The 14709-nt window shown below is 29.0% G+C and overlaps 1 protein-coding gene and 1 long non-coding RNA gene across 2 annotated transcripts; both read right to left on the bottom strand.

The window, feature by feature from the left end:
* Window positions 1–384: 384 nt before the first annotated feature.
* LOC148194595 (protein NRT1/ PTR FAMILY 5.2-like) lies at window positions 385–7130 on the bottom strand. The gene is made up of 4 exons (XM_088096236.1): window positions 6889–7130; window positions 4369–4586; window positions 1709–2274; window positions 385–1536 (listed from the first exon to the last, which is right to left on the bottom strand). Exons 1-4 carry the CDS (start codon window positions 7010–7012, stop codon window positions 660–662), a joined length of 1785 nt encoding a protein of 594 aa, XP_087952362.1. The 5' UTR covers window positions 7013–7130; the 3' UTR covers window positions 385–659.
* Window positions 7131–11908: 4778 nt separating this feature from the next.
* LOC148194594 (uncharacterized) lies at window positions 11909–13288 on the bottom strand. Its single transcript, XR_015781475.1, has 2 exons — window positions 13174–13288; window positions 11909–12119 (listed from the first exon to the last, which is right to left on the bottom strand). It is a non-coding gene; the product is annotated as an uncharacterized LOC148194594 (long non-coding RNA).
* Between the last annotated feature and the right edge of the window lie 1421 nt (window positions 13289–14709).

Below are 14709 nucleotides of genomic sequence, written 5' to 3'. Positions count from 1 at the left end.
TTGAATCTGTGTGTAGTCATCGTCATCAAAATCAGTGTGTAAAGGATAATAATACGTGGCCTCATATGGCTCCAAATGCTTCCCACAAAAGGAACTTCCAACAACAAAAGATAAGAGGAAAAAAGGAAATTCTGCAAGTTTACTTATCGTGTTCGAATCATAAATTTTTAACTTTTCATGATAATTGTAATTTTCTTAACGTATATCTTTCTCATATCTTATTTCTTATTTTTGTAGTCTTTAGCTGCCGACAAAGAAATCGCTTTAATATTAAAAGGAAAATTTATTGTATGAATGAAATAAAAATCTAACCTGATAGATTTTGTCTTCAACCCTTTATTGTACAATTTCTTAACTAAAGAAAAGCTTGAGTGGCCAGAGAAGTTCTAAAAAAGATAAACATCAAAGACATTACATTTCTTTTTCCCAATATTGTTTTTTTGGTGATGCATGTGACATTTCTCGAAGGTTACAAAGGATAAGGAAAAACGATCACATGCTAAAACGACCTCCAATAACTATAACTTGATTAGGTTCTCTTCTGAAGTGGCTTCCAATGACCAAAACCATTCCAAAGTCAACACCCACACACCCCACAGACACACATACTTAGTTCGTTGGCCATCCAAATTTGTACATAACAGCAAGTTTTGAAACTACTAGTCTCTGGGATTCACAACGTTGGACACGGTCTTTTCCTTCAGTTCTTTGGCAAGCACGTCTATGGAATCTGAAACTTCAACCCTATATACATAGAACCTTGTAACAAACGCGAAGAAGATGAGGTTGAGGAAGTTTAGTACTGCGAAAAATGCATAGTAGTAGTCAAGATGAGACTCGTTCAGGTTGTTCAAAATCCACCCCTTGTGACCATTTCTCTGGGTGACATGTGACACTGTTGAGAGAAGAAAGGAACTGATGAAGTTACCAATGCCCAATGTAGTTGTGGAATACGAAGTTCCAATGCTCTTCATGTGTTCTGGGGCTTGATCATAGAAAAACTCGATTTTGGCAACCTCTAAGAAGGCATCGGCAGTTCCCATCAGTATAAACTGAGGAAGCAAAATGAATATGCTCAAAGGAACCTGTGCTCCACTTTCAACTACTCCATGTTCTCTTGCAACCTTTAGTCTATAGCTTTCTGTCCCAGATGCAATGATCATGATCAGTGTGTGGATTACAAGGCCAATTCCCATCCTCTGAAGAAGGGTAATGCCTCTGGGGTTCTTGGTAAACCTTTGCATGATCTTCACAAAGAAACGATCATAGAGCACAACACACACAAGCAAGGACACAGTAACAAATGCAGCCAAACTAGCAGGGGGAATTTTGAAGCTTCCGATATGTCTGTCAAGAGTAGTTCCTTGCTTCACAAAAAGGGTATTTATCTGAGCCATCATTGTACTAGGAACAAAAGTAGCAACCAAGATAGGAATCATCCTTAGCATTTGTTTTGTCTCCTCCACTTGTGTAACTGTGCAAAGCATCCATGGACTAGTGTTTGAATCTGTTTTAACGCAGGCCTTATCAAGGAACCTACACAAATATGCATTATTATTATTACTAAAGACATGAAAATTGCATTGTAAAACTACGCTCATCGTGTATACAAAACCGCATGCTCCATGTACAAGTGTCATTTATTATATTATTCAGCAAAATGAAAAAGAAAATACTCATGTAACGAAGGTATGGTAGAGTTTTGTACCTGAGTGTTGGAGTGTGATCAATTCTGTAGTTCACTTTCTTTGCATAGTCTTCCTTGTCAAGTTCATATAGTTCTTTAGAGTTACTAGGGACAGGCACTTCCCATTTCCTCAAAGCAGCCACAATGACCCTAGCCATTCTAGTGAAGGTACTACCAGCAGGCACTTTGTGCCTATAGAAGGGTGTGCCTGCCAGGAATATCATGATTGATACTAAAAGGCCAAGTGTTGGAAGAGCATACCCAAGAGTCCAGCCCACATTATCTTGGATATACACCAGAACGCTGTTTGCAAAGAGGGTCCCAAAGAAGATGCTGAACATCCACCAATTGAAGAAAGAGAGCTTATGCAACTTCTCTTTAGGGTGAAAATCATCAAACTGATCAGCTCCTATGGTGGAGATGTTGGGCTTGGTTCCTCCGGTTCCCACTGCTAGAGTGTAAAGTGCACCATAGAACACTGCTAGCTGTAGTGTGGAGGCTTTCGCGCATTTTGTCACATCCTTTTCGAAGCATGCAGGTGGCTTTAGGCTCGGAAGGGACACTGCCAGTGTAAGCAGAGACATACCCTGCCATTAACGATCCCAATACAGATCAAACAATCAGACAACCGCAACTAACTAATTTGACAGTTTAAACAGTTTGCATAACCACCAAATTAATACAAAAAGTTATCCTACTCTTTAAAAATTTTCAGATGCTACAAAACCTACTTTATGGCTCTAACTCTGGCTTTAACGTCTCAATCTACATTGCCTTTCTCCTTATGCATACATATAGAGATTAAAAGAACAATTGGGGAGCCAAACTCATCATTGTTCAGATTTCTATATGCAAACAAAAACTTATCTGAATATATGTTTGGATTTATTGAGTGAAAATATTAAGATTAGGATGAAGGTTATCATATAATTACTTACATAAATAACACAGAGGGTGTTATAAAAACACGTGTCGGATTTTTCACTTTTTATATGTAATTGTTTAGACACTTTTGTCTTGTTATCAGATTCTCCAACTTGTTAGTTATCTTTATTCGTGGCTCACTCTGACGCCCCACGAACGCACCTGCCCCAGTAACTGACTTGAGCTTGATAAATAGTTTTGGACTTAGTGTGGTTTACTTGTGTATGGCTAGACTTTTACTTGTTGCAGGTACAAAAACATGATAACCTATATTGTGGACCATAAAACCATACATACTTTAGAAGGGTGTACACACAACCATGAAAAGCGCGGTCCACTAGCGTCACAAGTATGAAAAGAATGCCACATGCTTTGAACCAAATTAGACAGTAGATAGTGACCGGGACACTTTCCTACTACCTTCCGTGTCGTTTTCTTAGACAACACTGTCACGAGGTCAAATTCTAATATTTTTCCAATATCTTAACATCTTCTATCTCAATTCTACTACAGATTCATTTACAAAATTTTAATTACATGGGATTACATTTAATCATGTAAAAACCTACTCTCAAGTTTAATCACATATATATGTAAAATAATTATTGATAAAGATAAGAATTTTTGTGGTCTATCAATTATATTTAATAGAGCTAAAATACTTAATATGAAATTAGCAATATTTAAATATTTTATAATTCATTAAACATCATAGTCATAAAAATAGTATGCCATCTCAATAATCATTCATCCTCAAAAGTCAAGTTCCGATTCACTGGCTGAGCTGCAAGATTCTTTTGTTTATCTAGAATCAGTAATCAAACTCGAGAATTAGTGTATTATTGGTCCAGCGATAGCTACTGCCCACTTATCATACTAGCAATATTGCAGAAAGAAAAGAAAATGTCAAGTCTTTGATCGAAAAGGATGAAAGTGTTATGGCATATAGTAGCTTCATTTGGTTGGTTGGTTCTAGACAGAATTTTGTGTTGAGTAATCAGCAAGTGACATGCAACATGGTATCAAAATACTAAATCATTTTAATTAATCTCATAATGAAAATACATATATATACAAGAATAAGGTTTATGGTCAAAATATGCGGACTTAAAAACTGATTTTGTAAGATATAACTTTATGATATTTTTTATATTAAGAAGAACAAGCACCAAGGATCTTGAGCGAGACTTTTCCTAGTTTCTAACATGTGGGAGTGGGGTGTTGAAAGGTGGTGATAATGCCACCGGGGTCTGTGGTATGGGATTCACCAAAGGCAGACAAGTGTGCTTTGACTAAAATCAACTTTACACTCACACTTTCCATAATTTTCAAATATATATTGATAGAATAATCAATTGTTTCATACTACCTATTAATAATTAAACAAATATAATATGATTTACACAAACGTAAGCTTGAGAGAGGACATAAACTTCAAACATTTTATATGTCCCACCCATGTGAGATTAGAAGGGATGAACACTTGAGATCCGAATAATTGAGGTTAAATTGTCAAAGGCCTACCTAGACACTTTACATATGTTTTTTTGTGACAAGATTTCAATGACCGGAGTAAACTATTTTTGACATATTATAGAAAATGGAAGACGCTAATAATAGTTAACATGAGAAGTCAAACAAGTTGAACGATGTGGTATCAAGTTGTTAGTAGATTAATATAGGAGGAGGTCACACCAAATGAATGAATGAAGAGTGTTATTTGAGGCGAAAAAAGAGAAAGAGTTGGAGTTAATTACCGAGAGATAAATGGTAGAGGCTATGGTAAAAGTCCAATAGCGGCCGAGGAAAGCGTCAGCAACATAGGCACCTAAAATTGGTGTCATCCAAATGGTGCCAACCCAGTTGGTGACATTGTTTGAAGATGATACTGTCCCTTGATGAAGCTTTTTTGTAAGATACACGACCAAATTTGATGATATTCCATAGTACGCCATCCTTTCGAATACCTCATACACTGCATCAACATATATCAATTCAAACCTCAATTTTCTTCTTTCAAATTATAAATAACTAGTTTTTGCTATAACCACCCTTCTCATTTTGCTAATTAAATTAAGTTACGTGTGCATACAAAAACACGAGTTACGTCATCTCGTCAAATATATCACACTAATTATATAACTCTACGAATTGGTATCCGTGACAATTCAATCAGAAGCGTGGTATGTTCGTCAACGGTTTGTTTCCAATCCAAACCCTTTTTCCCAGCCTAGTTCCTGATAATAAAATATTCACTGTCTTTCAATAATACATGTAATAACAATAATACTTTTTTAATATTCTTGGAGAGATATTTTTGTTTTATGTAATTCAATACGTTAAACATCCTATGCTATCCAAAAATAATTAAAATAAGCCCAAATGACTTATATAATAAAAACAAACAGTACGACGAGTCTGGAAATAAAATATCACGCATTATTTAATCCAGCTAACGTACAATAATAGGCATCGTTGAAAGTGCAAGAAGACTTTTTTAGTTGATTCTGTTTTTATTTTTTAAAACTAGTTTTTAGGAATAGCTTTCAGATAAGAACTGGCTAGGAAAGAGATGAAAAAAATTGTTAAACCAGTCTTGATTGAAATAAAAAAATGTTTGAAAAAGAAGTTTATGATTATGGGAAGCATGCGTCTGGTTCGTGTGGTTATGGAAATTTGGCATGATCGAAATGGAGAAAACGGCTACTTCCAGGCCTAAACCTAATCTACTTTGTACGATTGATAAACATCTGTTCGAATTCCATTAACGCAGAATAAGAGCTTCTGATTCTCTCGCTCACGAGCGAGCCCACCAGCCACTACCATGGAGACCACCACTCTGAGAGGGACAACTCCAGCTTCCATGCATTCCTTTCCAACACCCTTTTTCGATCCATAAAACAAAACTTATATCTTCACAACTATTTTAATCAACAATTTTTTTAGTAATAATAATAAATAATATTTAAATGAATTAATCATGCTTTAATAAATAATTATAATTACTTATATAACTAATATTAATTGTCAGTATATTAGTATTCATTTTAAAATCACAAAGAAAGCCCACACCCTCGAGAACAAAGAGCGACAACGACACCCTACGAAAATATTCCTTGCCTTAGCTTCTAAAAGGCTTCACCCAAACAGATTAATCTTTCAAAAAAAATAATATTATTTTATAAAAGATAATACACTTTACAAATATAAAAGATTCTTACTTTCTCAATAAATACAAATAATTTAGTATAATAAATTTATTCAGTTTTACTAGTACTTCAAAATGTCATTTTTCTTTATCAGTTTATAAACATAAGACTGTATATATAAATTAAACTTGATTTATAAACTAATAACGTATTGGACGGATTTATTAATAAATTTACTTTAGAGTAAAAAGTAGTATATATATATACGGTTCTAAGGATCACTGCGAAAAAAAATACTTTTAGGAAAGGAAAGGCAAATAATTTATTAAAAATTAAATTACATATTATTAACTTCAATTGATATGATGTGGAGAACATAATATTTATTTGGAAAAATATAAGGACGTGTGAATGTATTTGTTGACTTCATCCATTAAATTACAAAAAAAGTACAAAATATGTATACAAAACTAATACGTATGTGGATAACATAACATGTAGAAAATATATATATAAAAAAAAAGAGTGTACTACTAAAGGAAAGAAGGTTTGGTTAATGGTAAAATATACTAGTTAGAAGTAGTTTGAGTGAAAGAGAAAATGACAAACTCCTTTTGTCTTTTTGTTTCTTTTTTTTAATGTTATGCCAAGAGATATTTAATGCAAGGACTGAAGCTGCAGGTACATCATCACTTCGCTGCCCAGCTAAGCAAAGCAAAACCCCAATTTGCAGCCAAAAATAGGAAATGCGAAGCGAAGGACAAAGGTAAAAAATGGAGCAAGTAAATTTCTCTTGCAGTGCTACTGAGTTCAAAGTTTGGAAATTGGAGAAACAATCACAGATAAAAGAAAAAGAAGGAGTAGCCATATGAGAGACATGGATGGGAAGGGGTGCGTGTGTTGTCTATGAGTGTTGGAAGCTTGCTTAGAGTTGTTAAATGGTTTGTGATAGAATGAAATGTGAGAAAGGTTTTAATTTAATAAAATAGTTGTACATTTGTAGAAGAAAAGGAAAGCAAAAGGAGGAAGTGAAAGAGTTAAAAGGTGGAAGGAGAGGGTTTGTTAATTAGCAAGACAGAGAGAAAGAGTTGATAGTTAATGAGGAAAATGAGGATAGAAAAAGGTTACCGACTACAAAGGAACAAGCTTTCCAACCACCACTTTTGGATCTAAGAATAGGTTTGCCTTTAATGTTGACAGTTCCATCCTGTGTGTAGTCCTGGTTCACCACCGTCCCCTCTTCCATGGTCATCTTTGCTTAACTCAGTAACACAAGTAGAACTTAGATTCCAAACTCAGAAAGGTTTTGAGGATGGGAAGGAGAAACGAGAGAAGTGAAAGTGTGGTGGCATGGTCTTCGTTCATAAAAACTATACACAATTTATAGACCTCGTGCTCTGTGCTCTGTGCTCTGTGCTCTGTGGATACACTTCTACTCCACATGGGCCCAGTATCCTCACTATCGTCTCACTCTTTCTTCTTTTTTTTTTTATTTCCTCTCCAATAAATAAATAAATATCAAACAAAAACGTTTTTCTTTATTTTATTACAAATAAACTAATAAGTAGGTATCCCAGTTAAATTCATATGTACACACATCCCTTATTTTCACCCAACTATTCACTTTTCTCCTATTTAGCTTTTACTGTTATTTAAGAAATTTAAATACTTCCACTTTATTTTTTTATCTTTTTAAGTTTAATTACTAGTTTCTTTCCTTGTTTAAAAAATTTCAAGTAAACTCTCTCTTATTTTTTTTTTGTTTTCATTGAGCTTTTTTATTAATATCTTATAAAATGTTGTTAAAGATATATTATATGTTAATTTGTAGTTTATTTTAAATTTTTATAAAAAAATTTCATATATCAGTTTAATGGTGTGATACATAACATTATATATATAAGTATTTAATTTAATTTAGTTTTAATTCTCTTTTTAATTTGAATAATGTTTTTTAAATTAATTTGAATATTTTTTTTAAATGAAATTTTTCTTTTTAACTTAGATCTAATTTATTATTAACATAAATTAACTCTAATGATATTATTAGATTTCATTTATATTAATTAGTTTTAATTTTATAAAAAATTTGATTAGTCGATTAATAAACATAATAGTATTTATACAATAAATAAAAAGTAATCTCGGAGTTAAAATAAAATAAAATATAAAATAAATATTAGTATGATTTTAAATATTAAAATTTAAAATGATAATAATTTAAAAAATTATTTTTTAATATAACATTTATATAAACAATAAATTTGATTCCGTTTGAATAAGAACAATATTGCTATATATTAAAAAATTTAGGATTGAATTATATAAAAAAACAAATATATTTACTAAATTGAATGGGTGAGATTTTATACTTACACACCATCAGGTGACATTAACCCACACCACCGGTCACATGTTATAATGTAAGACTTGACATATTAATAACAAAAAATTTACAAAAAAATTAAAAATTTTGAAAATTAAAAAATTTCGAAAAATTAAAAAGATTTTAAAAAACTATGGATTCACACTTAACACTAACAAGATCATCATTTATAAGATACTTAGATCTAATTAAGTAAATTTTTTAATATTAAAACTTGATGGAAACAAAAATCTAAATGGAACTGACTTAAAATTTTTCAACAAAACCTCAAATCAAGATCGCAATTAAACTCTTTTTTTTCTATTTCACAATTCCAAAAATAAAATTATTACAAAAATATTTGTTTCCCCTTGTAGTATTTATTTTCATCCTCGTTCTTTTTTCTATTTCAAATTACACAAAAATACTTCTTTAATTATTTTTACTATTTTTTATAATTATTTAATTTTCATCCAAGTGTTATTATTATCTAATTATTATTAGATATTTTTATTTAATATTTATATAATTATAATTTGTCCTATTTTTTATAATTATTTGACTTTCATCCAAATTATTATTATCTAATTATTATTAGATGTTTTTATTTAATATTTATATAATTATAATTTGTGTTGATATTAGAGAAAAAAATTATCATTTTGACATTTTTTACTATAATTTTTATTATTTACAAATTTATATAATATTATTTTATAGAATTTTATTGGTTTTAATAGTTACTTATAAAATCCTAACTTGTAATTTTTAACTAAAACTTTCATAAGAACTTATTACTTTTAAGGAAAGTACGAGGTCCTTCTTTTTATGAGATTGTTTTCACTCGTATTTTGGTGAAAATTTACAATATTTTCTATCTCAACTTTGAAAAGTATGTGGCTAGTCTCATTTATTGTTATTGAAGGATAAACTATCTTTGAAAGTCAAGTCAATACGCATGATGAATTCTTAAGGGAAATACTTAAGTCTAATATCCTTTTCCAACATTTTGACATTAGTAAATAAACTATACTTTAATAAATTAAGATGTTGGATTTTTTAAATTTTCTTTTTATGCGTATTTATCTTCTTACAACCTACTATCGATTATTCTAGATATAAAAAATTACATATAATTTTATTGGTTAGAGAGAAACAGAGTTATATTTATTCATAATTCCATTTTTTTTTACAACTACATTTATAACGTTTTAAATACTAAAGTAATATATTAGTTTATATAACCACGTTCCTTTTTTTCTTATTTAACCCTTTGATTTAATTTACTCTGCTCTTGTTATTATATAATATTTGCATATAATTTTATTTGATATTTTTATTTAATAAAAGTTCTTATAAGTAGTTATATATATATATATATATATATATATATATATTATATATATATATATATATTATATATATATATATATATATTTGCTGCTAAGAGTATGTTTATTATATACTCTTAAAAATAAATTAGTTAAGTGACATAATATATACTGAATTAATATGAATATTGTTTACAAATAATTATAAATACAATGGTAATCAGGGACCGATTCCTATGGTTATAAGAGGATTTTGACCCTCCCATTTTTTTTTAATATATGAAAAATAATAATTTATTTTAATTTTATTCCCAAAAGTTTTGTATAAATATTTTCACACCCCAAAGTATTTATTCAACATTCGCCATATTTACTTAACATTTGTTGATGGTATTATGTTGATGGTAATAATACATGTAAAAAATATTATAGTTGATCCATCATGAAATGTTTGATAAAATGATGAACATTATTCTTTGAAAGTTACATGTCATTATTGACTTCTCATCACATTCAAAAAATATATTTAAAATTATGACAGAATTGTCAAACATAAATGAAGTCACGTGTTTAATATTTTTTTATTTATTTAAGAAAATATATAATTAAAATAGATTAAATTGTGTGAATATAATATATATTTACTTTTTATTTATGTCATTTCGTTTATGTCATTACTCGTGTGTTTTGTTTTCATTTTTAATTATATAATTATCGATTGTTTATAGGATGATATGTAATTATTGAAAAATAAGTTAGAACTATTTATGATAAAACGATTAATAGATTTTACATAAACATAAAATTTTATCAATTAGTCATTAAATATATTTGAATTTATTATCAATTTTTGGTAAAAATATATAAGGGATTAGAGTTTTTATTAGTAAAGTTTAAACTTGTATTTTACTGAATTAGGACTTGTTAACTTGCATTTTGTCATTATTAGAATAAAACTTATAAGTATATTGTTTAGTGTTTTTTTATTGAATTGGATAATGAAATCAATAAAGTCTTTATCACATCATTAATTTCATACTTTTAATTGTTTTCAATAATTTTAGATTTATCTTAATAAAAATTAATCATTTTCATTATTTTAAGCTTTAATAAATAAATAATCATAGTTTCGTTAAACAAATGTATGTATCTTAAAAAATGATATGTAAATTTTTCACTTTATTTAGTATAGTCATCAATATCATAACAAACATTTATCTTTAAAGAAATCCAATATTGATAATCTTATTTATCTAAATATAAAAGAGGTTCCGAAATATGTTAATATAAAACAATTTTTGAATATATTTATGTTTTCAAGTAATAAATTTTTTATATGACTAATGTGAATGAATTTGAATAATTTAGTACATTCACACACTATATATTATTTGTATATACTATATTTTATTTTACAATAATTAATTAAACATGCAAAAAATTACCTTACTAATTTTTATTTTTGAAACATTCATTAATTTTTCTCATATCCTTTTTATTAAAAATAAATTTTAAATTCCAAATAGAAATTTGTTTCCTATACAGTAATAGATATTTTAAACATTTATAAATATTTTATTTTGAAATTTTTTTAAAGTACAAACATAAGAAAAATTATATGATAAGTTCTTCAGTGTTAAGAGGCTAATAAAAGTTTAAGTGAATTCACAATGTTTGGTTGAATTTTGTTCTTAGATCAAAAGTCACAATTAATAATAATAAAATAATTCTTTCTGCGAGTGTAACAATCAAAGTATCAAAATTCAACATCTTCCATATATAAATATATTGCATGATAATGACTATTTTCACCTTTAACTACTTTATAAAATCTTTCATTGACATTCTCTCACCACCTAATATCTTTATCTATATACTTTGAATTATTACGAGGATTTAGATATCTCATTTCAATATACCAACTTAATACTACTCAAACTACATTTCACCAACTAAGTATAATATGTGTAATAACTACTACCTTTTACATCATACTATAACCAACTCATCACCATCAATTGCATTTAAGCACAATAAATCAACAATGCATAAGGCATTAAAACCATTTTCATATAATCCTTTGAATACAAGCTAAATGACGAAATTGTAATTTAGTTTATACATGATTATTGCTTGAACAATGTTTTTAAATAGAAAAAATACAACTTCTTCCTTACTATAAAGATAAATTATAGCTTGACAAACAAAATTAGTCACTTGAATGACTTATGAACAATTAAGTGATCTTTTTCCATGAGAGAAATAATTTATATCTTTCTCATCTTAAGGAATAGTTATCACTTGGATGATTAGATTTATTACTTTTAAACAGTGCTTTACAAGAAAGTATCAAAACATAAAATCAATTATTATGACTATCATATATCGCTAGAGTGATTGACCTATCACTTAAAATCCCAAAAAGAAACTAAAACTGTAACATCCCAATATCTCACGCTGGATAATTCATAATTTATATATTGTAACATTACATTTACGGTAATATCCCGTAATCTCACACTTATAAATTCATAGATAATATATGTCTACACATGTTTTAAACTCAGATTTCAACTATAAACTCATAAATATAATTCGAATTCTTCTAGCTTATTCTTCTGTCTCTCTCTTCATTGGCATTGGATCAGACGACATTCCTTCATCTGCTCCCGTATAACATCACGCATTATACGATCATCGCATTCACATGCACACACAAGTAAGGGTGAGCTAACATGCAACAAATCATTTATAAAACATGTATAATTACCTTGATATAAACATCATATAATAATTATGTTCGACACCCTCATACCACAATTCCTATTAGATACTCGTCTCACAATACCCAATAGACACCACAATACCCAATAGACACTCATCCGGATGATACGTTGATGAGCGGTCACGGGAGGTTATGCACTTGTAATGACTTCTACTTCTTTTTACAAATACACTTTCAAAATACTTCATACCATTCACAAGGTTAATCCCCTCACTATGTCCAAAACCGGCACATAGACCAGGACCTCCTGCTCCTCTCACCACATAATTCATCCCTCTCTACTTGAGACTAGATGATTATTAGAGTATCAGGATAACCTCCAACTACGGGACCCTCAACATCAACATATACACAAATACCATAATATTACTTAATCTCTCCACAAGACTCATACCATACTAATATTCCTCAACTCACATTATACCCCTACAAAATCTCCCCATACTACTCATAACATGTTCAGATGCATAAATTCAAATGCAGTATAATAAAATGCAATAATCACAATTATTTCATAATTTCATATCTACCACAATAACATGAATTAATCAGACATTTCCATTCCAACAACATATATTGCATAATAATTTAACAGTACAAAATCTGTTCAATAGGATTTAAGTTAAAAACTTGTCGAGTAGACTTCCAGGAAAGAGAGGTGCGTCACAATGGACAACTTAAGTACCAAGTCTTTCCTTAGCCAAAGTGTTCCTCAACTAGTTTTTAACAAATTTCTTATTTACAGATTCAAAACAACAGCATATAATATTAACACTGAATTTCAATATAGATTAACATACAGTAAGCATTAACAGTATTCACACAGCAGAATTTCAATATATGAATAGTAATAAAACAATACTAAATCATAATATAAAAGCATAGAACTATTAAATCATAATATAAAAACATATAAAGGTTAGCTCCCCTACCTCTATTCCAGACGTCTCTTGCTCTGAATTTATTTCTCCGAAACCTTTCAGAACCTCTACCCTTCTTGCAACTAAAAATTTCTCTCTATCTTTCTCTCACTTGATTTCTCTTCTCTTGGTGCAAAATACCCTTCCCTCCCATGGCTATTTATAGTAAAAAAAATTTACTATTCATTAATATTTTAATATTATTTATTATTTTAATATTATTTAAAAATAATATTTCAATCCTTTTCTCACCAAATCTGATCCTAATTTCTACCTACTACTTTCTTCCATGCTAAGGAATCCAAATGCTGAAAATTTATTTTTACTATTCACTTTTTACTATTTACTATTTACTTTTTACTATTCAATTAAAAAAAATTTACTAAATAAGTTACCAAAAATTTGAACCTCTCCTTCTAAAATTACTATAATTTTATATCCAAAATTTACATTTTTCTATCCATTAAAATTATTATTACTAATAAAATACTAAAATTTACTACTATAAATATATATATATATATATATATATTATATATATATTTTTTTTTTATGGGTCTTACATTCTCCCCAACACAAAAAAATTTTCGTCCTCGAAAATTCAAAAATTCGAAATAAAGTTATGATTATTTCACCTTATCTCCTAGTTTCCTTGTAAATTCATTTACTCTACTTATTTTGTGCATCAAATTTCTAGCATGTCAAATTTGAAATATATTCATGAAAAATTAAAATCATAAACCTTCAAAACACCTTTACTTGACACTTTTAGCCCTATGAAAACCACCATTAAACATACCTCAATTATAATGTGTTTCCCGAGATCAAAACCATATCCCAAGGATATTTAGTGTTAACCAAATCTCAAATTTTTATCTTATGCGAACTAAAAGTAAGTATAAACAAGTTCACTCACACACATCACTGGATAGAGATCAAGGTGCGACATATAAATCTTTACCCATCCTTTTCATCGCCATTGAGGTTTGAATACTACCATATAACTATACCTGATGAAATTGCTCCAATCACAATCTACAACTTCTTAATTATTCCTAATTCCCTAATCACATTAGTATTGCAACCCTCCTTTTTATCTATTTCCAAACTCTTCTTCTTCCTTATCTTGCCATGTTCATAATAATATCAATTCAACCTACACTACCTCTACTAACTTTAATATTCCAAAATCAATAAAATTTACAACCATAAATCATGACATTTTAATCCTATCATAAAAATACCAAATATTTGCATAAGCCGAAAGCCAAAATTTTCGTACCTGGATTTTCTCCACTACTCCTCATACCAAAATCACATATTCTCAAATCTTATCTCTAATGTATTTACTGAAAAAAAAATCTAACCATCTCCTTTTAATAATCTATTTAGCTTAGAATCCTTCCAATACTTCATTCTTCTCTAAAGACCTCGTGTTCTCTTAACTTATAGATTTCTCCTCCTATTAAACTTTCTCATCTACTCTTCTTTGTCTAATATTTGATTTATTCTTAATCTACTTCAGTATTCCTATCCCTTTTTATTTTA

The sequence above is a fragment of the Vigna umbellata genome, chromosome 8, assembly GCF_029865625.1.
Source record: "Vigna umbellata cultivar VRB3 chromosome 8, Vumbellata_1.0, whole genome shotgun sequence".
In the NCBI taxonomy this organism is placed as follows: Eukaryota; Viridiplantae; Streptophyta; class Magnoliopsida; order Fabales; family Fabaceae; genus Vigna; species Vigna umbellata.
This window is presented reverse-complemented; position numbering and strand designations above follow the sequence as displayed.

Excerpts from the sequence above, each read along its gene's own strand:
- LOC148194595 (XM_088096236.1), bottom strand. The coding sequence starts at position 7,012 with ATGACCATGGAAGAGGGGACGGTGGTGAACCAGGACTACACACAGGAT. Across the intron at positions 2,275-4,368 it reads CCTCTACCATTTATCTCTCG|GGTATGTCTCTGCTTACACT; the intron begins GTAATTAACTCC and ends CGTTAATGGCAG. Across the intron at positions 1,537-1,708 it reads GATCACACTCCAACACTCAG|GTTCCTTGATAAGGCCTGCG; the intron begins GTACAAAACTCT and ends ATATTTGTGTAG.